The following is a 25,618-nucleotide window of genomic DNA, read 5'->3' as shown; positions in this document are numbered from 1 at the left end:
AAACACACACGTTTCCTTCTCGGATTGTGCTTGTAACAATATTTTTTTCTACTTTACCCTTTGGCTAGTGGGGGCGGGCACCCACTTGAGGCTCCGTCTTTTTGCAGTGGTCTCTGTTGCCTCTGAGCCCAAAGTCCCACTTCTTACTCCAGCCTGAGCATTAAATCCAAGCTTCTAGTAACCAAGACTTCAGGCACCTGTGTGAGCTTAACAGGGTGGTTTCCTGGGCATCTTTACTTCTGGCCCATGGGAATATCCCTTCCTTTGGTGTGACGTGGGTATGCATTGAAACGGTGTTTGTTATGTTACATTTTATCTGGCATTTCTGGCTCTCTAGTTGGCTGTAGCGCTGGAACTGAACGTCTCCTGGGTTCTTCATGCTGACAGTTTAAGGGAAGTAAGCTCTACGATAAGCAGAGCTAGAAAATCCACCAGGAACAAGGCTCTGGCGCTTGGGAAGGGACTTGGATTCCAGGCCAGGCACTGCTGCTTCCCAGCTGTGTGGCCTCAGGGCAGCTCACCTGACCTGCACCCAGGTTGTGGGGGCTGTATGGTTACATGTGAGCTCTTTGAAAACTGGCAAGCATTTTGCCAATATAAAGAATGACTTCTACTCTCAGTAGCAGTGAGAATAAATAGTAACAACAATGGCTGTTTGCCATGCAGCAGGTGCTCAGAACTATCTGTTGAAATAATGAGAACTCCACCCCTGCAGTTTGAAGGAAAGCAACCCGCAGGGCCCCAGAGAGGAGCCACAGGAGGCTCCAGGAGACTGCACAAGGTCCAGAATGGATGGGCAAGGCGGGGATTCGACTTGGCTCTTGCAGAGGCAGCCAATTGGCCCTCATCCGGCCCTGCCAAGTCCCGTGTGGCATGGGCAGGCTTCATGGCAATTCTCTCTCCAGGTCTGCCCCTCTGGCCCAGCTGGGACAGGTGCCTGGCTCCACAGCCTCTTTGCTGTGGCTTTACAGGAAACAGGTGCTTGTGCCAATCAGCAGAGAGCGCCTGGTGCAGGGTGTGGAGGAGATGAGATAAAAAGTTGTTGGTGTGTGTGCAGGTTTGCATGTATGTGCATGGGTGTGTGTGCATGTTTGTATGTGAGGGTGGATGCTGGGGTGCTGAGTGAGCATCAATTCTGGCCCAGATGCTGAAATGATTGCCTCCAAGAGCCTCATTTTCATTCCAGGGGGTTCTCCCCTCACACAATCCAAAACACTATAGACATCACAGCTCTTATCAGTGAGAGCTGTTTTTTCTAACCTTTTCCTGTCTCTGACCTCATCTGCTCCCCCAGTCTTTTTATGAAGTAGATGGAGAAGTTGTTATTGGACTCTTTTTTTTTTTTTTTTTTGAGACTGAGTTTCACTCTTGTTGCCCAGGCTGGAGTACAATGGCACGATCTCAGCTCACTGCAACCTCTGCCTCCAGGGTTCAAGTGATTCTCCTGCCTCAGCCTCCCGAGTAGCTGGCATTACAGGCATGTGTCACCATGCCCGGCTAATTTTGTATTTTTTAGTAGAGATGGGGTCGCTCCATGTTGGTCAGGCTGGTCTCAAACTCCTGACCTCAGGTGATCCGCCTTGGCCTCCCGAAGTGCTGGGATTACAGACGTGAGCCACTGTACCTGGCCTTTTGGACTAATTTTTTAGATTAAAAAACATTCTGTGCGTCAGACAGCAGCGGCCCAGTAGAAAAAGCCAGAGGTGCTGATGACTTCTAAGGTGGCGCTCCCTGCAGCTGCGACTCAGGTCCTGCGTTAGTGTCTGCACCTGTGACCATCAGGATGAGCTGGGGCCCCGGGTGCTTCTGTGGTCAGGCTGGGACAGTGAAAGGCAGGTTTGAGCTGCTGAAGAGGGAGCCCTTGCATCCAGGGCTCTCAAGAGGCAAAGGCCCGCCTGGCAGTGTCCTGGGGCAGGAGCATGGAAGGCTGTGTCATGTGCGGAGACAGCGGTGATGGGGGAGGTTTGGGGTGTGGTGAGGGGGAGACTCCCTCCATGGTGGAAGCCCTTGGAGTTGCCAGATGGCTGGTCAATGCTGATGCCAATGTGGAAATGGGGCGCTGTTGTTTGTGGGGTGGCTGGACCCTGCATGGAGAAGTGAATTCAGTTTTGGCTTTCTCAGCTGTTGGCTGAAGGCCATGGCCCCTGATGAAGTCTTCCTGCAAGCTTGAGGACTTTGTTCTCACTCACGGGGAGCCCGGTCAGCTCTTAGACAGGAGGGCTGTGGTGTACCCTGGAGGTGTTTCCTGTCTCTCTAGAAGCTGGCCATGGGGAGAACTGAGGGGTAGGTGGGGAGGGGCCACGCGGACCCCTGCAGCCTCTTTGATCTTGTATTCGGAAGGTATGAGTGTGCATTTTTATGGGGCGAGGAGCTATAGCATCCACCAGATTCTATGGATGGAGCTTTCGTGGATCCAGAGGGTGCCATGTTCTTCCGAAGCCTGAGAGGCTCCTGAGCGGGGCAAACTTCTCCATCGCCCTTGGCCAGAGATCCAACCACTCAATCCTAAGCTCCTCATCAGCAAGGTGGGATGCAGCCCCCAGCATTGACCTCCTGGGTGTCCCCAGCCCTCCAGCCCCAGGCAAAGGGGGAGGATTCTAGCCTCATCCCAAGGTGGGTGGGCACTCCACATACCCAGCAGCCTGCAGAGATCCTTGGTGGTCCCAGCCTCCCAGACCCTGCTCTGAACGCTTGATGAAGACCTCCCCTGCATAAAAGGTCTCTCTTGGGGCAGTCCTCTGACTCCAGCGATGGATCTGTCCTGGTGCCTTCCTGGGGGTCCAGGCCTGGCCTCGGGGTGGGATTGGTCTCTAGGTTCAGGTTAGTGCCCCTACTTTTACCTATGAGAGCCCATTGCCACTGCTTGCCATGCTAGAACAGGCCACTGCTCCAACGAGGAAAACCCATTTTTGACGTCCAACGTGTTAATTAGCACAGCCTCTAGGGTTGATGGGGACGGAACCACAGAAGCACCATGAGGTCCTCCCTGAACTGGAGCCTCTGTGACCACCTGCTAGAGGGAGATTCTTGACTAGGGCCAAGGCTAAGCCCAGAGGGGAGCAATGGCACATTGTCAGCCCGCAGTGTTTGCAAGTGAAATGTAGACAGGGCAGGCTGGCTGCGGGGAGGGGCTTGTTTGTTTGTTTTTAATCCCGATTTAGTCTTCCCAAAGGCAGGCACGTGGAAGCATCCTCACCCCCGCTGCTTCCCGTGGCGGCCCTCACAGAAGGCGCGTCTGTCTGGCATCTTGGCTGTGAATCAGAGCTGCTTGTGATGAATCAGAGCTGCTTGTGATGAATCAGAGCTGCTCGTGCAGCCCTTTGCAGAGGCATAAATCCACACTACCCTTGTTAATTGGTTAGGTTTTGACATTCCTGACAGCTCTGCCCGCCGCAGATGGTGTAATTGCTGGGTCTAACGAGGAGGTTGAGCACCTTCCCGTTTGTCACCCTGTCATTCTCCAGCACGGCTGGATTCTGCCCTGTGACTGTTATGCCTGGCACGGATCTCAGCTGGATCCCTGCCCCTCCTGCCGAGGTCCTCTCTGAGCACCTGCTCCCCATCATGCAGACTTTTATTTACCCTGGACTTCTCTGGGTGCCAGCACCTCATCCTTCACACACTAGGAGCCACGGCTGGCACTTCCACGGGAGAGTTCACTCCTGGCTGCATCTATCACCATCAGCGCGGCCAGGGGCCCAGCATCCAGCCTCTGCCTGTTACTCCTGACCCACTTTGTTTCATGAATGAGCCTTTCCTGTTGATGGAGGAGGCTTCAGGAGAGTTTTGACGGATTTAAATAACCCTGCAGGAAGGGGAAGCCAGCAGGGGAGCTTGCCGAGGCCCCGGAGCCATCCTTAGGGCTGCAGGCGGGAAGCATGAAGGGGACTGTCCCCTGCACTTGCTCCACTTTCAGATTCAAGCAGGGCCCATGTTTTGTAAGAATTTTGTCTTTCTTGATTCCAGTTGTAAGCTATTTCAGTTACTATAACTTTAAAATAGGCTTTTGACTGGGCATGGTGGCTCACGCCTGTTATCCCAGCACTTTGGGATGCTGAGGCAGGTGGATCATTTGAGGTCAGGAGTTCGAGACCAACCTAGCCAACATGGTGAAACCCCGTCTCTTCTAAAAATACCAAAAAAAAAAAAAAAAAAAAAAAGCTAGGCATCGTGGTGCACCCCTGTAATGCCAGCTACTTGGGAGGCTGAGGCATGAGAATTGCTTGAACCCAGGAGGCAGAGGTTACAGTGAGCCAAGACCAGGCCATTGTACTCCAGTCTAGGCAACAGAGTGAGACTCTGTTTCAAAAAATAAAAAATAAAACTAGGTTTCTAAATAAGAATGTATGGTGCCTCCAATGTTATTTCTCTTTTTCACAACCCCAGTTGGAGTGCTCAACAATTTTTGTTGTTGTTGTTGTTGTTTTGAGACAGGGTCTTGTTCTGTCAGGTGAGATAGGCTGGAGTGCAGTGGTGCAGTCACAGCTCACTGCAGCCTCCACCTCCTGGGCTCAAGCAATCCTCCTGCCTCAGCCTCCCAAGTAGCTGGGACTATAAGCGCCCTTCACAAACCCAGCTAATCTTTAAATTTTTTGTAGAGATGCCATCTCATTGTGTTTCTCAGGCTGGTCTCGAACTCCTGGGCTCAAGCAATCCTCCTGCCTCCACCTCCCAAAGTGCTGGAATTATAGACATGAGCCACCATGCCCAGCCTTGAGAGAACTTCTCAGATCTCTACTGAACAGCTTGGTCCTAAGCCTGGGCTTCCCCATTTCTAAAATGGGGATGGTTTCTCCTACTTGCAGTGGTGGTTGCAAGGTTTATATGAATTCATATTTCTAGATTCGGTGAGGAGCTTCCCAAAGAAGAAAAAAGCATATGTGAAAGAGCTAAGGGGTTTTTCAGATGCACTTACCCATTCACTCTTCCCAGCTGAGAATGTCTGACTTAGCTTTGCAGATGGTCAGAACCCTCCTGGACAGGGCCTGGCTCCGTGGTGAAGAGCTGAGGTCAGCCAGCTATGGTTCAGACACCACATCCAGCCCATTCCTAGCTTCAGCCTCAGCCTCCCGAGTAGCTGAGACTACAGGTGCACACCACCACACCCTGCTAATGTTTTTATTTATTTTTTGTAAAAATGACGTCTGACCGTGTTGCCTAGGCTCGTCTTGAACTCCTGGGCTCAAGGAATCCTCTTGCCTCAGCCTCCCAAAATGCTGGGATTATAAGCATGAGCTAGAATGGCTTTCACATTTTCAAATGGTTGGGAAAAAATGAAAAGCCAAATATTTCTTGATGTGTGAAAATGATATGAAAAACCTCTCAGTGTTCATAATTAAAGTTTTATTGGAATGCGGCCATTCTTTTCACATTATCTGTGGCTACTCATGGGCTACAGCATAAGTCGCATGCTGGCGGTGGAGTAGCTCCATATGGCAGGCCAAGCTAAAAGCATTTCCTGGGTGGCCCTTGACAGAAACAGTCGATGATTTTGGAGTCTGACACTTGCCATTGGAATCTTTTCTGTAAGACCAAAAGAGTTCTGCAATGTCCCAACTCCAGTCTAGACATTTGCAGGATAGGAGGGTTTTGTGATTGTTTGAGTGTTAAATAAGATAACTCTTTGAAGTTCCACGCACACCTAGCATAGGTGCTTATTAAATGAGTCTCCTTTTTCCCTTTTCTTGGCTCTCTTTGGAAACTTTCCTCTGATGGCAAACACTCCAGATTTGTGCTTCCTGCCATTCAGGAAGCGTTCACAGGACGTGCCCTGAGCTAGACCCTGGGAGATGAAATAACAGGGGCAGCCTTGTTTCTAGGAACCTCCTGGATCCCCCAGTGGGTGAGGATGCCATGGACAACTGCTGTGATGAAGTTGCATCCCAGTGGTTTGGGAACTCAGAAGGAAGGCTGTTAATTCAGCCTGGGGCAGTGGGCATGGCCTCAGAGTGAGAAGGGGGCCTGGGGTTAGTACTGCAGGTGGTTACCCGCTGGAGGTGTGAGAAGAGCTTGGAGAAGGCAGGAGACAATCAGCAATGCCTCAAGGTTGTTAAGCGCTTACCAGCTGCCAGGCTCTGTTTTAGGGGTGAGCTCTGGCCCATTTCATCTCAGTTTCTCCCAATGAGGCAGGTGTTATTAACCATACCATATGGATGAGGGGACTTGGGCACAGAAGGGTTTAATTAGGTACCCAAGGTAGGGCCAAGGTTCAAGCCACAGGCAGTGGGATCCTAACCCCAGGGTCTTGACTGCTGGACCACAGAGCTACATCATGGACACCTGTCCTTGAAGTGCTAGGCTGTAAGGATTGGACTTGGGCCTGGGGCCAGTGGGGAGCCATGACTGGATATGGGGAGACAGCACTGTGATCAGGGCATGTTTTGAAAAACCTAGTCTCTGGGAGTACAGTGGGGGCTCATAGCAGGACACCATTGTTTTTCCAAATGTCAGCCACCCTCAGGACATCATCTTGCCCCTGTGTTGTTAAGACCTTTGGTGGGACTGGCTGAAAATAGAGATGATTCCAACCCATGCAACACACATCACCGTATTCATGGGGAAATGGGGCAGCTCGCCATTGATTTGCACAGCCTGTGGACACTGTTGTGTAATGGAGCTAGAAATGCTGGTTTCTAGCATTCAGCCCAGCTCGGATTGAATCCTGGCACTTTCCTAGCTGGGTGACCTTGGGCAAGTCACTTTACCTCTCTGTATCTTGGTGTCCTCACCTGTCAAACTGGGACTGTAATGGTACCCCCTTATGGAGTGGTCAGGAGACTTCACTGAGCTCATATATGTCAAGCTCTTAGAGCAGTGCCCAGCACCTTGGCGAGTGCTCAAAATGACAGTGTGATGTAGTAGTAGTAGTGCTAATGTTGTTGCTGTTGCCACACCTCAGTCTTGAATGCCATTCCTAGGATGTGGCAAACAAGAAAGCCAGCTGCATAGTGACAGGGCCCAGTGCCAACATGCTCTGGTCTCCAAAGCCAACTCTCTTGGCATATTGTTTGTAAGGCAGAGCAGAGTATCTGAGAGCTCTTTGTGTCTAGAGAAAGGGCTGGAGGTTGGTTGCACCCTCTGCTAACACACACACACACACACACACACACACACACACACACACACACACCCCCCCCACACCCAGGCAGGCTACGAGCTTTCTGGCCTTTGGGCTGTCTGGGCTGGGGACCCTCATGGCTGGTGATTCTCCTCCTCCCGCAGGAGCGGGTAGATCTGCTGGAGCAGGTGGCCCGGGAGCATGAGGAATACCAGGCAGGCGTGGACGAGTTCCAACTGTGGCTGAAGGCGGTGGTGGAGAAGGTGAATGGCTGCCTGGGGCGGAATTGCAAGCTGCCCATCACGCAGCGCCTCTCCACACTGCAGGTAATCCCCAGCTGTGTCTCAACCAGAGGGACCCTAGGGACAGTCACAGAGGGTGGGTTCTATGTCATAGTTCTTTTTTTTTTTTTTTTTTTTTTTTTGAGATGGAGTCTTCCTCTGTTGCTCAGGCTGGAGTGCAGTGGCGCGATCTCAGCTCACTGCAAGCTCCGCCTCCTGGGTTCACACCATTCTCCTGCCTCAGCCTCCTGAGTAGCTTGGACTACAGGCACCCGCCACCACGCCCGGCAAATTTTTTTGTATTTTTAGTAGAGACAGGGTTTCACCGTGTTAGCCAGAATGGTCTTGATCTCCTGACCTTCTGATCCGCCTGCCTCGGGCTCCCAAAGTCCTGGGATTACAGGTGTGAACCACCACGCCCTGCCCTATGTCATAGTTTCTTTAACAGGACAGTGCTTGGTGCCACAGAATATATAAGAACCCATGGCCCACAGACCCCCGTGAGGAGAAGCGTGGAATCTAGTCTAAACGCTTGGGTCCTCAGAGGCTTTATGGAAATCCCTGGCCAGCAGAGCATTTGGAAACCCAGGACCACAGAAGCATGGTCTAGGCTGGTGGGTCTCTAATGGGGGGCATTTGGCAGTGTCTAGAGACTCCTTGCCCTGAGGAAAATCTTTGGCAATGTCCTAAGAGGGTAGAGGGGGTGGCTGCTGCTACTGCCTCTGGGTGGCAGCCAGGGATGCTGCAAAACCATCCTACAGTGCACAGGACAGCCCCACACAGCACAGAACGATCCAGCCCACATGGCAATGGTGCCAAGGGAGAAGAACCGTGGTGCAGGCACCAGATCTGCCATGGGGAGATGTGGGCTCCCCACTTTTCACCTGCTGAATGGCTTTCAATGAGCCTCTGACTCCCTCCATAAACTGAGTGGGTAAAATGTCTTTAATAATTCAAGAACCACTTGATAAATTTTGCCACAACTGTGCAGTATCTGAACTATTTCTTTAATATTTGTATTTAAATGGACTCATTTTTTAAAAAACTGATGATTATTTATTTAGAAAGAAAACATATCACTGTCATAAATGGAAAAGATGGTGCCAATTCCAAATAGGTAGATAACCACACAAATAAATAAGATGAAACCGAACGGAGCCATTTGGTTCTATTTGGCTCCACACTGTTTCCAGCTGAAGGCATGGAAAGGAAGATAAACAAATGTCAGAAAGTGTTCAAGACAGAAGCACCCAACAGAGACTTTCTCCTTGACTTAATCAAATGGCTTGAAAAAGACTTATGGGGAAGGAATAGGGTTCTCAGGTGGTGAGTCCATGCTACTTAAGGCAGACAGTCCAGCCTTGGGAAGGCCCCTCTCTGGCTCTCACGCGGGACTCCAGGAATCAGTGTTTTGCAGGGCAGTCCCAGGTCTGCTCTGGAAAATGCAGCAACTGTATTCTTTTTCCCTGCCTGTTTTTCCCTCACCCCTCTACCCTCTTCAGGACATTGCCAAAGATTTTCCCAAGGGTGAGGAGTCTCTGGAGAGGCTGGAGGAGCAGTCTGTGGGTGTCATTCGGAACACCTCTCCTTTGGGTGCAGAGAAGATCACCGGAGAACTGGAAGAGATGAGGAAAGTTCTGGAGAAGCTGCGCGCCCTCTGGGAGGAGGAGGAGGAGCGGCTGCGGGGCCTGCTCCAGTCCAGGGGAGCCTGTGAGCAGCAGATTAAGCAGCTGGAGGCTGAGCTCAGTGAGTTCAGGATGGTCCTGCAGAGGCTGGCCCAGGAGGGCCTGCAGCCTGCGGCGAAAGCAGGGACCGAGGACGAGCTGGTGGCACACTGGAGACGCTACTCGGTAAGCGTGCTTGGCCGAGTCATGGAGCCCAGGGTGTTGTCTGTGCCCAGGGTCCTGGCACTCAGACCTCCTCTGTGATGGAGAATCGGGCTGAGCCCTGAGCACACTCACTCTGTTTCTCCGGGATTCTTGGTATCTCAGCTCCCTGAGCGGGGAGTAGACAAGTTGGGTGTTTATCCCCACTTTCTAGATGAGGAAGCTGGGGCCTGCAGAGACTTTTTTCCCCAACATCCCTAGAGTCACATGGTAGGTCTGTGAATAAATAACAGCAGAGGGGGATTGGGCAGCCAGGTTTGGGCCTCAAAGCTACTCTCTTGCCCAGTGGTGGGATAAGGTGAGGGCTTCCTCTGCGTGGAACAGGGAATATTGGATCAGAAGGGGAAACTCTTAATGTGGAGATGATGGGGAACAAACATGGGCCTTTAGGAGGCCAAGCAGCAGAGGCCCACCGTGGTGGGGGGTGCTTCCCAGACCCCGACATGACATCCCATCAGAGGCTCCCCACCCCTCCCCCGAGGTATACGAACTGAAGCTTGACTTGTGGATAAAGAGAGTTTTAAAATAAGAAGCAACGGCCCTCCCCACCTCTGTCTTTATTTATTGTTAACTCAGGATCACGACTTCATGAGAGGAGATATCTCCAAGGGAAGCCATCCCAGATCTTACCTGCACTCTGCCACTGTTGTTATATGTTTTCTCTTCCTTCTAATCTTTGCTCATACGCAAAAATATTTTTAGTAGGGAGAAACAAAGGGCTGTCTTCTCATTCGATCTTGTAGCAGAACAGGTTACCCTGCAGTTATCACCTTCCTCCAAAGGGAACTGTCCCCTGCTTTAGGACTGTCTGCCTCAATGCGCCTTGGAGGTGGTGTGGCACAGTGGTGAGGGATGGGGACTTTGGGGCCAGACTAGCTGGGTTTAAGTCCTAGTTTCTCCCCTTGCTAACTGAGTGGCTTTCGGAAAATTACTTTAACCTCTGTTATGTGTGAAATGAAGCACTGAGAGGCTAGGAGACTTGCCTGTGGTTATACATCCAATAGGTGGAGACAGGGGTTTTAACTTGAACCCAGGCAATCTGACTCAAGGTCATATGCTTCCAACCACTGGGCCAGCTCAGGCTCCCAGTTCTAGAAAATTAACATAGCAAGAGGAACAGACCGGGAATCCAGGCATCAGTGGATCCATCACCCCTGGGACTGCAACCCTGGGATGCTCCCGAGAGAGCAGAGGGCTGGGTATGACTTGTGTTATCCCTCTGCTGACGGGAACAGGACCCTCATCTGTTTCAGGCAGACTGTTTGCAGCAAAGGTTGAAGTCAGGGTGGATTTGTGGCTTATCCAGTGTCTGGTCAGGAAATGCAACTACCTGGCAGGGTCCGCCCTCCTGAGCCTCCCAAGGAATCAGCAAACTAAACCTGACAACATTATAGGTCCCAGCATGGCATGTCAGAGCTGGAAGGGATGTGGTCTTATTTTACAAGGAGGGAACTGAGCCTAGAAAAAGGTCATGCTTAGTCAGGCCACCCAGCCATGGGGCAGTGTCCTTCCCAGGAATGAGGGCCCTGGGTGTTCCAGCACTGCCTCAAGTTGATGATGGGCCTTCCAGTGGCCTGGACAGGCCTCTCTCCAGGGACAGCCCCCGGTCTTGCTCACCCTCTGCACCCTTGCCCTTCCTGCTGAATTCCTGCAGGCCGGCCAGCTTTCCTGACCACTGATGTGCTGGGCTTCTTCATGAATGATTTTCAACCTGCCAGTTCCCACAAACCAACTGTGTCTGGTCTTCTGTGAAAACTTTCATAGACGTCATTACGTTTGCTAACTAATTGAATAGCGATAGGAACATTTTTGAGAATGAACAGGGCCGGCTGGGCAGATTCTGTGTCCTTCTGCCTACATAGTGGCCCCTATTGCCCCAGCTGCTGCCTAAAATCCTTCCCTCTATTTGTGCTTTCTCCCTTGAGCTTAATACTCTAAACCCTGTTCATCCGTGGGTCACCCCAGGCTAAGCCTAATTGGAGCTGCCCCTGGTTCCCTGTGAATGGAGGATCGATCAGAGGTCGGTATGGTCAAGAAGGACAGAAGCACAAGGCTGCCTCCTGGGATTGAGGGAGCTGGGGATGGGGAGGGACCAACGCACCCCTGCTCTGTACCAAGTGCCTTGTCAATATCACCCAACCCATGTGGTTGGTGAGAGTGGCTCCATTTATCAATGAGGAAACAGCCCAAAGTGCACAGCTAGGAAAAGACAGAGGTGGGTCTCCAGGCCAGCTCTGTGTTGTGGCAAAGCCCAGCACTTTCTACTACCCCACCCTGCCTCCTACTGAGCAGGGCCAAGCAAGGGGCTGAGAGTCCTGCAGATCAAGGTCAAACGTGGAACTTCCCAGGACAGCAGGGAAAGGCTGTGTCTGGAGTGTTTGCACATGTTGAAGTGAAGCAGCTTAGGAATAGTCCATGCAAATAGCTTCTAGGCCTGCCGAGAATAATAACCGGGTTCACAAAGCACCTTTAGAGGCATGAAGAGGCCCTGGTCTGATGTCCGGTCCACCATCTACAGACTCTGCAACCATCAGAGAGCTCTTAGCCCAAGTTTCCTTGTAAATAACATTGGGACACGGAGACTAGCCTTTCAGGACTGTTGTGAGGCTTAAACGAATGGGACACCCAGGGCGCTCAGCCTGGCATTGGTGTCCCCTGAGTATTAGTTATTTGTACCATTAGGAGCTAGTGTTTGCCATGACAATGCTGGGAGGTAGGGGACAATAAAGAGCAGAACTGTAGCCCAGCAACAGACAGTAAAGGCTGAGTTCCAGGTCATGGAGCTAGAGATGGGAGAGCAGGGGCTGAGCTCAAGAGTGGGGCCCCAGTTCCTGCCCCTGGTGACAGTTTCTTCCTAGCCTAGCCCACCTCCACTGGCCACGCTCACCCTCCTGCACACACACACTTATCCTGTTGAGGAGCCTCACCTCCCGCTGTGGTGTCGTCATGTGCTGCAGGCAACACGGGCGGCGCTGGCCTCTGAGGAGCCCCGGGTGGACCGGCTGCAAGCCCAGCTGAAGGAGCTCATCATCTTCCCTCACAACCTGAAGCCACTCTCTGATAGTGTCATCGCTGCCATCCAAGAGTATCAGAGGTATCTGGGAAGGCCAAGGGTGGTGGGACTCAGGGTGTGCTGGAACCCACATTTCCCCATCTCCAGAAGGCGGGCTTGCTTTCTCCTGCAACATAGTAACTTCTAAACCATTCTTTTCACCTCTCAATGACTGGCTTTTAGAGGTCCTCACTTGGCTCAGACACTGTCCCCTTTGACTGTTTTGCATTTGCTCCCAGAAAGAGGCCTGAACTTTGCATTTATCCAGGCTAGTGGCTCAGCCACCCATCCTATCATGACTCTTCATGCAGGTTAGCACTGGGGAGGGGTGATGGCCCAAAGGGAGGGCTTTTCAACAGACAGACTCCATTCCCCTGCCTTCGGATGCTGACTTCAACATCTGAGCCGTCTCCAGACCAGCCTCCACGTGCCCCTCAGCCCCCGGGCTCAGGCACAGCAGGACCTCCAGCTTCCTAGTTTAGCAAATGCAGCAGCCCTGTATCCTCCCTGTGTGGAACCGAGCAAAGTGTTGATTTGAAATCTGTTACCTGTCTTCACTGCATGAGCCTCCGAGTGTTCTGAACATGGTACAACTGTCCACGCAGCTGTCGTGCATCTCCTACCTCTGCCTGGTACAGGGAGCTCCTTCAGAATGAACAAAGGGAGCTCCTACCTTTGCTGTGTGGCTCTCATCCCACAGCATGCTCAGGCCTACATCTATAAAACTGGGGCAGTGGCCTGGATCCCCCGTGGGATGCTAAGGTAGGGGTCGGATTGGGGTTGGGGGGTTGGATTTCCTGTGCACAAAGTAGGCAGGGAGACAGAGTGGCCAAGGGTCTTCCTCTCCCTCTGGTTTCTCTCATTGAGATTTCAGGTATTGGTTTCCTATGACTTGGTGCTGGACATTGTGTTTGAAAAATTATTTGTAGAAATTAAATGGGCCTAGAATGCTGGTATCTTACTCAAGAAAGGGTTTTGTTTGCTTCTTCCAGGTGCCTGGGGGCAGGCAGGACTGGTCTAGGGTCTCCATAATTTGTCTTCAAGGCTTGTATTCCTTGGTCATGAAGCTGGGCCATCCGTCTGTTGGACTGGCTTGCTTGCAGTGCACTTTTATCCTGAGGGCATGGACCTTTGCGATCCCAGCTTCATGTGAGGTGCTGTTTTCAGAATCTGCCCATTTTTGATAGACCCTTATCCTGAGTGGCTGCCAAAACCCTAACTCAGTTTTGTAGCTATTTCTTCCAGATTGGCAAATGCCCTCAGGGTCAAAGTTGGTTAGACTCACATTTCTATTATTTGTTTTTTAAAACTTTGATCAAGCAATTTTTTTGTCTTTTGTTTTTGTACTCAGTGGGAGGGCCAGTCTGAATGAATTATTCTTCCGTTACTGGAAGAATAATGTCTCCATGTGTCATCTCATCTAACACTTAGAATGATTATATGAGAGGAGCACTGTGTTGCCTATTTCATAGGTGAGAAAACTGAGGCTTGTTAATATTGAGTCACTTAAGGTCATATAGCTGGCCTGTCTGGCTTCAGACTCCCAGCTCTTTATACCTACTATAGAATCAGAGAACACTCATGCCTTTTATTTATTTATGTATTTATTTTGGAGACAGGTGTCGCTCTGTCACCTAGGTTGGAGTGCAGTGGTGCAATCACAGTTCACTGCAACCTCGAACTCCCGGGCTCAAGCAATCCTCCTACCTCAGCCTCCCGAGTAGCTAGGACTACAGGCATGCACTATGATGCCTGGCTAATTTTTAAATTTTTTTTGGGGGGGATGGGGTCTTGCTATGTTGCCCAGGCTGGTCTCGTACTCCTGGCCTCAAGTGATCCTCCTGCTTTGGCCTCCCAAAGTGCTGGGACTACAGGTGTGAGCCACCGTATCCTGCCCATGAATGTAAATTATATGAGACTACAGGTCCCAAGGAGCCCCAGTGTCTGTCCTCAGGAAGACCCCAGGCCTGCTGCTGGTGCCTTTTCATAGTGATATTAATGAAAGTCCCTTCCAGCTACATCTTCTGTCTACTGCTGCAGACATTCCCAGCAACTGAAATAGGAGAAGGCCCACCCTGGGAGCAGTGCATGCTGGGCCTCTTGAGGGTCTTGGCGGAGGCCTCATCCCTGGACTGAACCCACTCTCTCTCCTCCCTCATTTTCTCCCTCCACGCTCCTTGCAGCCTGAAGGTGAAGAGCGCCAGGCTGCGCAATGCCGCGGCGGTGGAGCTGTGGCAGCATTTCCAGCGGCCTCTGCAGGATCTGCAGCTGTGGAAGGCCCTGGCCCAGCGGCTCTTGGAGGTCACTGTCAGCCTGCCGGACCTGCCCTCCCTTCACACCTTCCTGCCCCAGATCGAGGTAACTGTGGTCCTGCCAACTGGGTGTGGCTGGGGTGGGCCACTGGCGGGGCATGGTGTTTCAGTCTCTCTCCCAGGGGAAGGTCCGTTGCCGGGTCCTCCGGATATCTGGGGAGAGCTCACTGCGCCCGGTCTGCTGAGTCCTGGTGCGCAGGGAGTGTCCATGCTTGCCTGTTACACTGACAAAGGTCAGCTCGGCTCCTGGGGGTTAACCCGGGGCTCCGTACGGACGCTCCCCACCCGCAACCATCTCCCAGGTGGAGTCATCAGCACTCCTGAGAGAGCAGCGTTAACAGGCCATTGCCTTTACTATGGCTCCAAGTGGCAAGGAAACCTGACCTGACCTGCGGTATCTTAAAACAGCGACATTCAGGCAGTCCAGGGTGCCAGGCCACAGCTCAGCGGTGTCACCAGGACCAAGCCCTTTGTAGTTCTAAGCCAGGTCTCGCCTCATGGCCCCAGCATGGCTGCTCTGGCTCCAAACGTGCATCTCTCATGAACAACAACTAGCTCCGGATGGAGCCGCGGATGCACAGGGCTCTCTCCACCTCTACTTCCGCCTTTCAAATCTTCCCCTGACACCTGCACACTCCCCTCACATCTCATTGGTTGGTCAAGGTCATATGATTGATTATTCCTGGCCCAATCATCGGCAAGGATGGTGGGATTACCGTAACTGCTTTGTACCAATTAGACTCAGTGCCCCGGAACTGAGCACTTTGCATCCCAAAATGCTGGTTGTTTGGGAAGAGAGAAGGAGGAATGGCTGTGGGATGAGCAGAAGACAACATCTTTCATGATGCCCGTCACTGTGGTGTCCCCAGTGTGCCTGTACATACTGTCTCTGGCATCATTGAACTCTGAAGTCCATAAAATGATTTTGTGTCTAGAGATTCTTAGACACAAAGAGTGGGAAAAGACCCAAACGTGTGTGAGATGTATAATCATTCTGATTATAAAAGGCACACCTACTTGGAGAGTGTAAAGGTGTGTGAAGAAGAAAACAAAAAGCTCCCATTATCCCACAAGCCACAGGGATGAACATGTTGGGGCAATTTCTCCATCGCCTTTTCTACCACCTTGGTTTGACCGAGGAGAACCAATAACCAGGGTTGGCCCCTGCTCACCCTTGGGTACACTACTTGGCCATGTGCCTGCATTTTGAAACATCTACCCTTGTGATTTTCCGCTTGGGGCTTACATTGGGACAATAATTTGTTTTCTCTCTTCATGGCTTTTTGTTTGGAGACGAAGTCTTGCTCTATCACCCAGGCTGGAGTGCAGTGGCGCGATCTCGGCTCACTGCAACCTCCACCTCCTGGGTTCAAGAGATTCTCCTGCCTCAGCCTCCCAAGTAGCTGGGATTACAGGCATGCACCACCATGCCTGGCTAATTTTTTGTATTTTCAGTAGAGACGGGGTTTCATCATGTTGACCAGGCCGGTCTCGAGCTCCTGACCTCAAGTGAGCTGCCTGCCCCGGCCTCCCAAAGTGCTAGGATTCGACAAGAGCCACTGCGCCAGACCTCTCTTAATAGTTTTTAAGCTGCAGGGCATGGCCTTTCTTTCCAAGGGTCCAGTGGGCCCCTTCTCCCAGCCCTATGCTCCAAAGGATGGTGGGCCATCTTTTCTAGGTACTCCTCAGGCCATCCTGAAGTGAATTTCATATGTGTCACAAAACTCAATTTTAGATCAGAAGATCCCAAATCTGTCCTTTATATCTGATTAAATCCGTTTAGATATTTCCATGAGATATGGTCACCAAGAGACAGAAGATTTAATTACAATTTTTATGTATTTGGGATCAAGTTCTATAATTGTATATTCTGATATTCTCACTCCACACATTTGAGCTTTTGTTCTCAGCATCATTTAAAATCATTCAAATAAAAGTGATCATTTTCAATGGCTGGATCATATTCTGTTCTGGAGTGTGACATAATTCAGTGTATCCACAATTAAAGGCTTAGGTTGTTTCTGATTTTTTATTGTCATAATTCACATATTTTGAATATCTATGCACAGGTAGTTTTATTTCCATTTCTACTATGATCTTTCTTATTTTGCAGATGAGGGATCAGAGCCAGGGAACCTATTTGACAAAAAAGGAAACTGAGGCTCAGATCTGCCCATAGCTTCCCAACTAGTACATAATCCAGACTCATGATCTCAAGTCCCCAGCCTAAACTCTTAACTCCCATGATATTGTGTCTGAGCTTGGTGAAAAGGGGGTAAAGGTGACTGACTCCTCTACAGTGAGAGGCTTGACCTCTGTGTGACTGAACACAAGCTAGATGCCCTGGTGTGCAGGTCATGCCAATACAGCTGTATCAGCTGTGGTTACACTGCCTCTTCCAGAAACACCTGCCCTTCAAGGCCTGTCTTCAGTACTGCCTTCTTCAAAGTAGTACTCGATTTCCCCAACCAGGAGTGTCCACCTCTGCCTTGAACTCCCACGGCACTAGCTCCAGCTTTGCTTAAAGAATGACCACTTTCTTGGCTGGGCACGGTGGCTCACGCCTGTAATCCCAGCACTTTGGGAGGCCGAGGTGGGCGGATCACGAGGTCAGGAGATCGAGACCATCCTGGCTAACACAGTGAAACCCTGTCTCTACTGAAAAAATACAAAAAAATTAGCCGGGTGTGGTGGTGGGCGCCTGTAGTCCCAGCTACTCGGGAGGCTGAGGCAGGAGAATGGCGTGAACCCAGGAGGTGAAGCTTGCAGTGAGCTGAGATCGTGCCACTGCACTCCAGCCTGGGCAACAGAGTGAGACTCCAGCTCAAAAAAAAAAAAAAAGAATGACCACTTTCTGTCTTGTATTGAAGTGACTTACCTGGGTTGGAATCTTTCTTCTTTCTCTCCCAACCCCGTGCCTAGCTCAGTGTTTTAAGTCTGAGAGTGGGTTCTCAGCAACATCATCAGGTATAAAATGAAAGAACTCTGGGCGAAGACAAAACCTGTGGCTTCCAGAACCCCAGACTCTCAATTAGAAATGCAAGAGGTGCTTACCTGAAACAGCTGGAGAGGCAACAGGAGTCGGAGGCTTGGTTCAGGCTCTAAGAGTTGCAGGGCTTTGGGGGCAAGAAGAGTGATTGTAGGCTGGGAATGGGGTCAGGGAAGGCTTCCTGGAGGAGGTAGGGCCTGGGCTGCGCAGAGTTCAGGCTATATGGCAGCCTGCTGCCATTGTAGGAGGCTTCTGAGCCCCCTTAGTTCTCCTCTTTGCCTGGCAAACTCCTGCACATCAGTAGTCTGCTGAGTATCACCTCCTCTGGGAAGCCTTCCTGAATTCTCTCTGATCATGCTCCTACAGGCCTGTAGCTCCCTTCAAAATGTCCAAAACACTGTTGCAGATAGCGCTGGGGGGTGTGTCCACTGTTGTTGGTGACGGGGGATCACTGAGTAGAGGATCAAGCTGGCTGGGTCTAGGTTCTGCAGCAATGTGGCGGGCCAGTGGTGGGGAGCCAACTAACTGGGAGGCAGCAGCCATTCAGGAGCTGTGTGGTCCAGGTGCCCAAGGCTGAGGGTGCACTGTAGTCAGGGGCAGAGGCCATGGAGAGGAGACAGACTTTTGAGGCCTGTAGGAGGTGGATATTACTCAGGCTTGAGTATCAAGACAGATGCGGGAGGGGAGAGAGGAATCAAAGTTGACCCCGGAACTCAGGGCCTTGCCAGTGCATTCCTGCCAGCTCATTTTGTTTCTACTTGAGTTTGCTGCTTCCTCAGACACCTGCACAAAGGTGAGCTTCCTAAGCAGTTGCAACCAGAACAGTTGTGCCCCTGGCTCTGTTTCTGAGCTGTGTCCTGCCCGGTCTGTGGTTCACGGAAGCCTTGTCTCCCACAGGCGGCCCTGATGGAAAGCTCCCGCCTGAAAGAGCTGCTGACGATGCTGCAGCTGAAGAAAGACCTCCTGATTGGCATCTTTGGCCAGGAGAGAGCCACGGCACTCCTGGAGCAGGTGGCAGGTTCCATGAGGGACAGAGACCTGCTGCATAACAGCCTCCTGCAGAGGAAAAGCAAACTGCAGGTGTGCAGCACCAGGCATCTGCTCGGGACTCGGCTTGGCCACGGGGCTGGAGCACCCACTGGGGAGGCAGATGGCCTTATGTTCTAAACTCAGCTCTGCCACTTGCCACTGTGTGGCCCTGGGTGTGTCCCTTTGTCCCTGACAATCTCAGCCTCCTCATGTGTAAACTGGGTAGGATTCTTGCATTCTCTAACTGGTTTCCTAGCCACCACCTGTCTGCCTCCCAGCCCTGTCCCCAAACCCCCTGCAATCAAATTGAATCCAGTCCAGTCTTCTGCAGAGAGTGACAGGAGGGTCAAATAAGAAAATGGTGATAAAAGTCCTTGTAAAATTTAAACCACCCTGGAGCTGGAAGCTCATATTAGTGACACATTTCAAAATGACTACACTACATCAATGACATGGCATGACACGTTGTGGACAGCTTATTCTTTTAGGTAACAAATGTTTGCTGAGCATCTAATGATGATGACAATAATAACTATGATCTATGGGGCACTGGCTATGGGCCAGGGCATTGCTAAGAGCTCCAGATCCTTGATCTTATCTAATCCACATAAGAGCACTATGAGGGAGGTACTGTTATTTTTCTTGTTTTACACACGAGGACACTGAAGCAGAATGGTCAAGAAGGTGGCTCATGGTCCATATGGGGTACAACCAGGACCCAGCCCATGATTTCAGCTCCTGTGCATGTTCCCTCCATCCACAGGGCCTGGTGCAGTTCTAGGAGCTGGGGGGATGAAGAAGGGAAGCCAAGGTCTTCACCCTCAAACACTCACAGCTTTTGCTGGTAGACACAAATAAGTAGGCAATTACTAGAAGACATCAAAGTGCTGTTTTACAGCAAGGGTTGGCAGACTGTTTCTGTGAAGGGCCAGACAGTGAAGGTTTTAGAGTCTGCAGGGCAGGCGGTCTCTGTCGCAGCTCCTCAGCGCCACCACTGCAGCTATAAATGTATGGGCATGGCTGGGTTCCTATAAAACTTTATTTACAGGAACAGGCCTCTGGTGGGATTTGGTCGGTGAGTGGAGGGGTGTAGCTTGCCCCAGTTCTGGAGGGATGTGGCCAAAGTGTTCTGTGAGGACGCTGTGGTGACCCTAAGGAGAGGCACCCAACTCCATCAGGGCTCAGGGAAGGCTTCCTGGAGGGGGTGGCACCTGAATGAGCATGAGCTGGCCGAGACGAAGAGCAGCCTGGCTGAACGGGTCGGGTCTCACAACACGGTGCTCATGAGGAACGCTCTTAATGTGCACACTGTCCTGTGTCTCTGCAGAGCCTGCTCGCTCAGCACAAAGACTTTGGAGCGGCTTTTGAGCCCCTGCAGAGGAAGCTCTTGGACCTCCAAGTCAGGGTCCAAGCCGAGAAGGGGCTTCAGCGGGACCTTCCTGGAAAGCAGGCCCAGCTCTCAAGGTTGCAGGTGAGGGGTCTGTGAGGCCTGAATCACTCCTGCCCAGGCGCTCAGCTGCACCTGGAAGCAGCGTCTCCCTCTAGCAGTAACCAGCAAAGCAACAGCTGCCGTGAGCCAGAGATTTAGACCGTTAGTTGAGATCTGACCTTTCTTCTCAACAGAACCTCTGCTTATTTATCTGATGGTTCCTGACCTCAAACAACTGAGTCTTGAGCTCAGCAAAATGACAAACTGTCTTTCTGTTTACTCCTCAGTTCCAAAGTCTAACGTCGGTATTTGCTTTTAGAATTGCTTTGCTAAGTATTCTTAATGAGTCCAGAGGTGTTCAGTTAAACCAACTTTGGGATTAAGAATAAATGTTCTGAAACGTGGACTGTAAGTAGGCTGACCGTTGATCACTGTTGGCTGGATAAGGAACTTGATGGTTTTTAAAATGCACGTGATACAATAGTTCTCTTTTTAAAACCCAAGCACAGCTCATACATAAATTGAGAGTGTTCTCTAGAAGACATTAAAAATAGTGCATTTTAGGCCGGGAGCGGTGGCTCACGCCTGTAATCCCAGCACTTTGGGAGGTGAGCAGATTGCCTGACTTTAGGATTTTGAGATCAGCCTGGGCAACATGGTGAAACCCTGTCTCTACTTAAAATAAAAAATTTTTTTAAAAAAAGCAAAAAATTTAGCCAGGCGTGGTGGCGGGAATCTGTAACCCCAGCTATTCGGGAGGCCGAGGCACCAGAATCACTTGAACCCAGGAGGCGGAGGTTGCAGTGAGCCCACATTGTGCCACTGCGCTCCAGCCTGGGCGACAGAGTGAGACTCTGTCTCCAAAAAAAGAAAAAAATAGTGCATTTTGGGTTTTAAAACTAAAACTGGGACGTGTTTCCTCATAATGACAGGTGGTCATCAAGTATGAGTCCCAATGTGAGTTTGTCCCCAGAGATGCCATCTGGCTTGTAGCAGAGTTTATTTTCCTGGTGTCCCAGAATATTTTTGTCTGGTTTTTAAAATCTCTCCAGCCCTGAGAGTGGGCCCATCAGACCAGCCATGTGGTTGGTACTTCCGCTGGTATGAAAGAGCCCCACCGCCTTGGGGAATTCACCCCTCCCAGGCTCTCCCACTCAGAGGCTCTGCCCTGATCGGCCACCCCAAGGGAGGGAGAGGTGGGAAGATTAGCCTACCTGTTCCCTTCTCTACTGCAGGGTCTGCAGGAAGAGGGGCTGGACTTGGGGGCACAGATGGAGGCTGCAAGGCCTCTGGTCCAGGAGAACCCCAACCACCAGCACAAAATGGACCAGCTTTCCTCCGACATCCAGGCCCTGCAGAGGTCTCTGGAGGTAAGGGGCTGGCAGAAGGGCCTGTACTTTGACAGAGAGCACGCCCCTGCCATCCAACACGCCTGGGGCCTTTCTTCCCCTTTCCTGCCTTCATTCCTTCTAACCTCTCTTTTTTCTTTCTCCCTTTTTTCTTCCCTTCCTCATTCATACAACAGACAATTATTGAGCACCTCCCATATGCCAGGCAGTGTTCTAGGTGGCCCTAAGGATGGAGGTAGCAGAGCATGACAGCCCAGGCCCCTGCTCTCCTGAGAGTTACGCCCCAGTTGGGTAGATGGACAATTAATCATCAAGCAAACAAGCCAATGCACAGTTACATATCGAGATTAGGGCCAAGCGGCAAAAGAAGAGAGCAGGCTGCTGAGATCCTTAGGCAGCCCAGAACACAGGCGGCCTCGGGTCCCTTGCAGCCTGCACAAGGTCTGGAGGCCACAGAGCTTCATCGCCAGTGCCCTCTAGTGGCCACCTCAGCTCTTTCTAGAGTTCGTCCAGGATTCAGTCCCCTTCCAGCAGTAGGGATGGAACTCAAAGCTCCTTCAAAACTGGCCTGAGGACAAGTGCAAATGCAGACTCCAGGCCCCACTGTGACACTGATTCAGATGGAGTCCTGGGTCTGCCATTGTAACAAGCCCTGAGGAATATAAAGCAGGGTCTCTGGCGCTCACACCTCAAGAAAACCCAGTGAGGCAGTGAGAGCTCTCCCTCCTACCTGACATTGCACGCCCTATTTCATACCAAACATTCCTAACCTCCTCTTTACACTCCTGAAATTCATAGGGAATATACCCACCCAGGAAATAGAAAAGAGAAATCAAAGGAAAGTAATTAAAATACAATATTGTCCAATATGTAAGTACTCCCAGATGGCCACACTCAAGACATAAGGAGGTGGTCAGAACGTGCCCTCCCTGTGTGACAGCCGCAAATGCTGTGTCAGGTGGCACAGCCATCACGGCCTCTAGTGATGTGGTTTTCTGAAATGTGAACAACGCTTGGTAGAACTTTGATCAAACCCAAGAGCAGTCTTCCATCCACTTACACAAAGGGTGCAGCTCTAGAGAAGTCAGTATGTTTGTTAAAACTGCAAAATCTTCCTTGTGTTTGTGTGTTGATTGGAGTGACAGTCTGAGCTCAGGTCATGCCAAGCAGGTTTTTTACTGCTGTAGATATTAGGAGGACATGAGAAAATCGTGTGGGATGTGGGCGAATTCTGCATTTGTGGACTATCCACCCCAGGGTGGAATGCGAGCACCCATCCCTCTCACTCCACCTAGTAGCACCCTCACCACCTCTATCGCAGCAACCGCAAACCCTCCCCACCAGTTTCCAGGACATAAGGCATCACCTGTGGAGACCCATTGGTGTAAGTGACGATTAATGTCTGGATGAATTCATTTAATTACATTCAATAAACTAGCAGTTAGTAGTTTCAAGGTCGAGGCAGTAGAGAAATAGGACACACTGTCCTCACTCCTCAGGAGCCCATAGAAACCCGTAGAAGCAGCAAAAGTCTCCTAATACCTCCATCCAAATGATGGGCTAGATTAGTCGTTACGAGAAGCAGCGTTAACTGAGCATCACTAGGTGTTGCGAAATGATGATATTCCAATTCTTATTGATTGTTTATATTCTTCTTTAAAGAGAAATTGCCCTTTTATTATTTTGGTACCCAGTGCTTGTTAATCTAATATGTCCTTCCCCACAGCGAGGCAGTCTCTGTGTCCCCCTGGGGGGCAGGTATCTGATGTTGGAGATCACAGGTCTATGTACGGGAAGCCCTTGGAGGCGTCTGGTCTAATGTTGGCACACAGGGACCAGGAGGGGACAGTGGTAGGGACAACTCAGAGAAGTGGAGTTTTAGATAACTTCTCAGGCCCTCATTGATGGCTCACTGAGGACAGAGGCAGCAGTCTCCCCAGCCCCTGGTATGGGCCTGGTATCCAGCGATCTCAGTCAGTGTCTGTGGAATGCAGAAGGCAGGGCCTATGGTGGCCCTGCAGAGAGTCATGATGACCTTATTCAAGGAACACAGCTGGAATGGGAACGGCAGGGCCTGGGGTCTGACTGGTTCATGGCAGGCTATGTAAAGAAAGCTCCAAGGGTCTCAGGCTGGGTGGCCACGGGCATAGAGAATGGCTGCCCTTCTGGGGACAGTGTCCGCCTTTCCTGGTGACAGAGAGCTGAACAATAGATTGGCCCAGGAAACAGTACTCAGGAAAAAGAACAAAGAAAGACTGAACGTGAATATCTGAGTGTGCAGCTCGATTACTTTTTTTAAAAATTAAATGCATCTGTGTTACCAGCACCCAACTAAAACACAGAATATTACCAGCCTCCCAAAGCCTCTGTGCCTGCGGTCATGCCCAGCTCACCATTCCCGACCCTCAAGGGGGGGGGGGCTCTGACTTCATGCTTCCCACAGCATAGCTTGGGTTTGCCTGATGTTATCCTTCATTTAAATTGAATTGGACAGAATGTTTTCTTTTGTGCCTGGCCTTTAGCTCTCCAGATGATGGTTGTAAATTCATCTGCTGTATTGCATGTAGTTATAGACTATTCATTCTTGCTGCTGTAAAACATTCCATTGTGTGAATATACAACCGTGTATTTATTCATTCTACTCTTGATGGGCACTTGGATAGTTTCCAACTTGGGGCTGTCACATGTATGACCTTGGGTGAGGATATGTTCCCATTTCTGGGACATACACCGGGAGTGGAATGGCTGGGCCATCAGCTACAGCCACATTCCGTTTGGGTAGATTCTGACCTGTGGTTTCCACAAGTGGTTGAGCCAGTTTACACTTGGATCAGTGGTGGACAGGAGATCCGATTTCCCCCACCCTCACCTAGACTTGATTATTTTCCTAAAAGTAAGATAGGCTTTAAACCAGAGTTGATCTTCCCAGGGTAAATTCCTTGTGCTGTGTGGAGGGAAGGGCCAGCCCAGCCTCTCGTGGTGCTACTTGGTGGGGAGCCCTGGGGTCCCCAGCGGGTGTGAGAGCCCTGCAGGGTGGGGGTGGTGCGGGGGTCTCCCCCTCGGCCAGCACTCAGGACGCCCTGGGCTCCCCGGGCTGTGCTGCAGGACCTTGTGGACAGGTGTCGGCAGAGTGTGCAGGAGCACTGCACCTTCAGCCACCAGCTGCTGGAGCTGCGGCAGTGGATCGTTGTGACCACGCAAAAGCTGGAGGCACACCGGGGAGAGGCGGGCCCGGGGTATGCTGAGTCCCAAGAGGCCGAGTTTGAGGTAAGGCGGTGGTTCCCTCACCCACTTCCCAAAGAAGCAGCCTTGACAGGCCAACGTTCCCACACTAAGGAGCAGAAACCTCCCTCCACCCTCACCGTGTGTGTGTCTGTGTGTCCGTGTGTCCTTTAGAGGCTGGTGGCAGAATTCCCGGAGAAGGAGGCCCAGCTGTCCCTGGTGGAAGCGCAGGGCTGGCTGGTGATGGAGAAGTCTTCTCCGGAGGGTGCTGCCGTGGTGCAGGAGGAGCTCAGGGAGCTGGCAGAGTCGTGGCGGGCCTTGAGGCTGCTGGAAGAAAGTCTGCTGAGGTGAGAGTGCCTCCTAGGCTCTGAGCGTTGTCTGGGACACTGCCCCTTCTCACTCAGGGACACTCAGGTGCTTGTGGAGCAGAGGGCCAGGGTGCTGCCCAGTGTGGAGCCAGGAGCCTTGGGCACTTTCACACTTTGGCCCAGTTGGCTATTCTAGCAGGAGCAGGAGGAGCCAGGAAATGTCCCTGTCTTGGGAGTTAGCCTCCAGTCTATACTGGCTTGAGCCTCAGTTTCCCCATCTGCATCTATGGGCATATGCACCTTCATGACAGGTTACTCTGAGTTTAAAGTCAGAAACCGGATGTGAGCATACCTCAGGAACATTCTCACAAACTTCAGTGGGGGGCACTGACTTGTGACCCGTGGTTCCCCAATTCTATTACTTTTCCCATGTCCTGGTGGGTCCCCCACCACATCTCTGCATTGACTGGGCTGAGTTTGTCTTCTCAGCCTCATCAGAAACTGGCATCTGCAGAGGATGGAAGTGGATTCGGGGAAGAAAATGGTTTTCACCAACAACATCCCGAAGTCAGGATTTCTCATCAACCCCATGGATCCTATTCCCAGGCATCGTCGACGCGTGAGTCTGTCTAGCAGGGCTGTGGGAGAAGGGGCCAGGCCCTAGGTCAAGAGGTGGGTAGGGGTCTCCAGCACAGGCCCCTCCC

The 25,618-nt window shown here is 51.3% G+C and overlaps 2 protein-coding genes across 6 annotated transcripts in view; both read left to right on the top strand.

Annotated features, from left to right (window-relative positions):
• The window catches only part of SYNE3 (spectrin repeat containing nuclear envelope family member 3), a 109,258-nt gene that overhangs the window by 51,049 nt on the left and 32,591 nt on the right, over positions 1–25,618 (top strand). For all 5 annotated transcript variants that reach the window (XM_019010127.4, XM_055361891.2, XM_055361892.2 and 2 more), the window contains exons 5-14: positions 7,222–7,383; positions 8,841–9,188; positions 12,182–12,318; positions 14,460–14,634; positions 18,475–18,657; positions 19,934–20,077; positions 21,271–21,405; positions 24,490–24,651; positions 24,781–24,953; positions 25,404–25,533. In XM_019010127.4, the coding sequence (XP_018865672.4) occupies positions 7,222–7,383; positions 8,841–9,188; positions 12,182–12,318; positions 14,460–14,634; positions 18,475–18,657; positions 19,934–20,077; positions 21,271–21,405; positions 24,490–24,651; positions 24,781–24,953; positions 25,404–25,533 (1,749 nt within the window). The remainder of the gene's footprint in view (positions 1–7,221; positions 7,384–8,840; positions 9,189–12,181; positions 12,319–14,459; positions 14,635–18,474; positions 18,658–19,933; positions 20,078–21,270; positions 21,406–24,489; positions 24,652–24,780; positions 24,954–25,403; positions 25,534–25,618) is intronic.
• On the top strand, positions 133–1,555 carry LOC101126853 (uncharacterized). Its single transcript, XM_019010130.4, is given in 1 exon segment — positions 133–1,555. A coding segment is annotated over 1 exon segment (480 nt). The 5' UTR covers positions 133–550; the 3' UTR covers positions 1,031–1,555.

Source organism: Gorilla gorilla, chromosome 15 (genome assembly GCF_029281585.2).
Source record: "Gorilla gorilla gorilla isolate KB3781 chromosome 15, NHGRI_mGorGor1-v2.1_pri, whole genome shotgun sequence".
Taxonomy (NCBI): Eukaryota; Metazoa; Chordata; class Mammalia; order Primates; family Hominidae; genus Gorilla; species Gorilla gorilla.
This window is presented reverse-complemented; position numbering and strand designations above follow the sequence as displayed.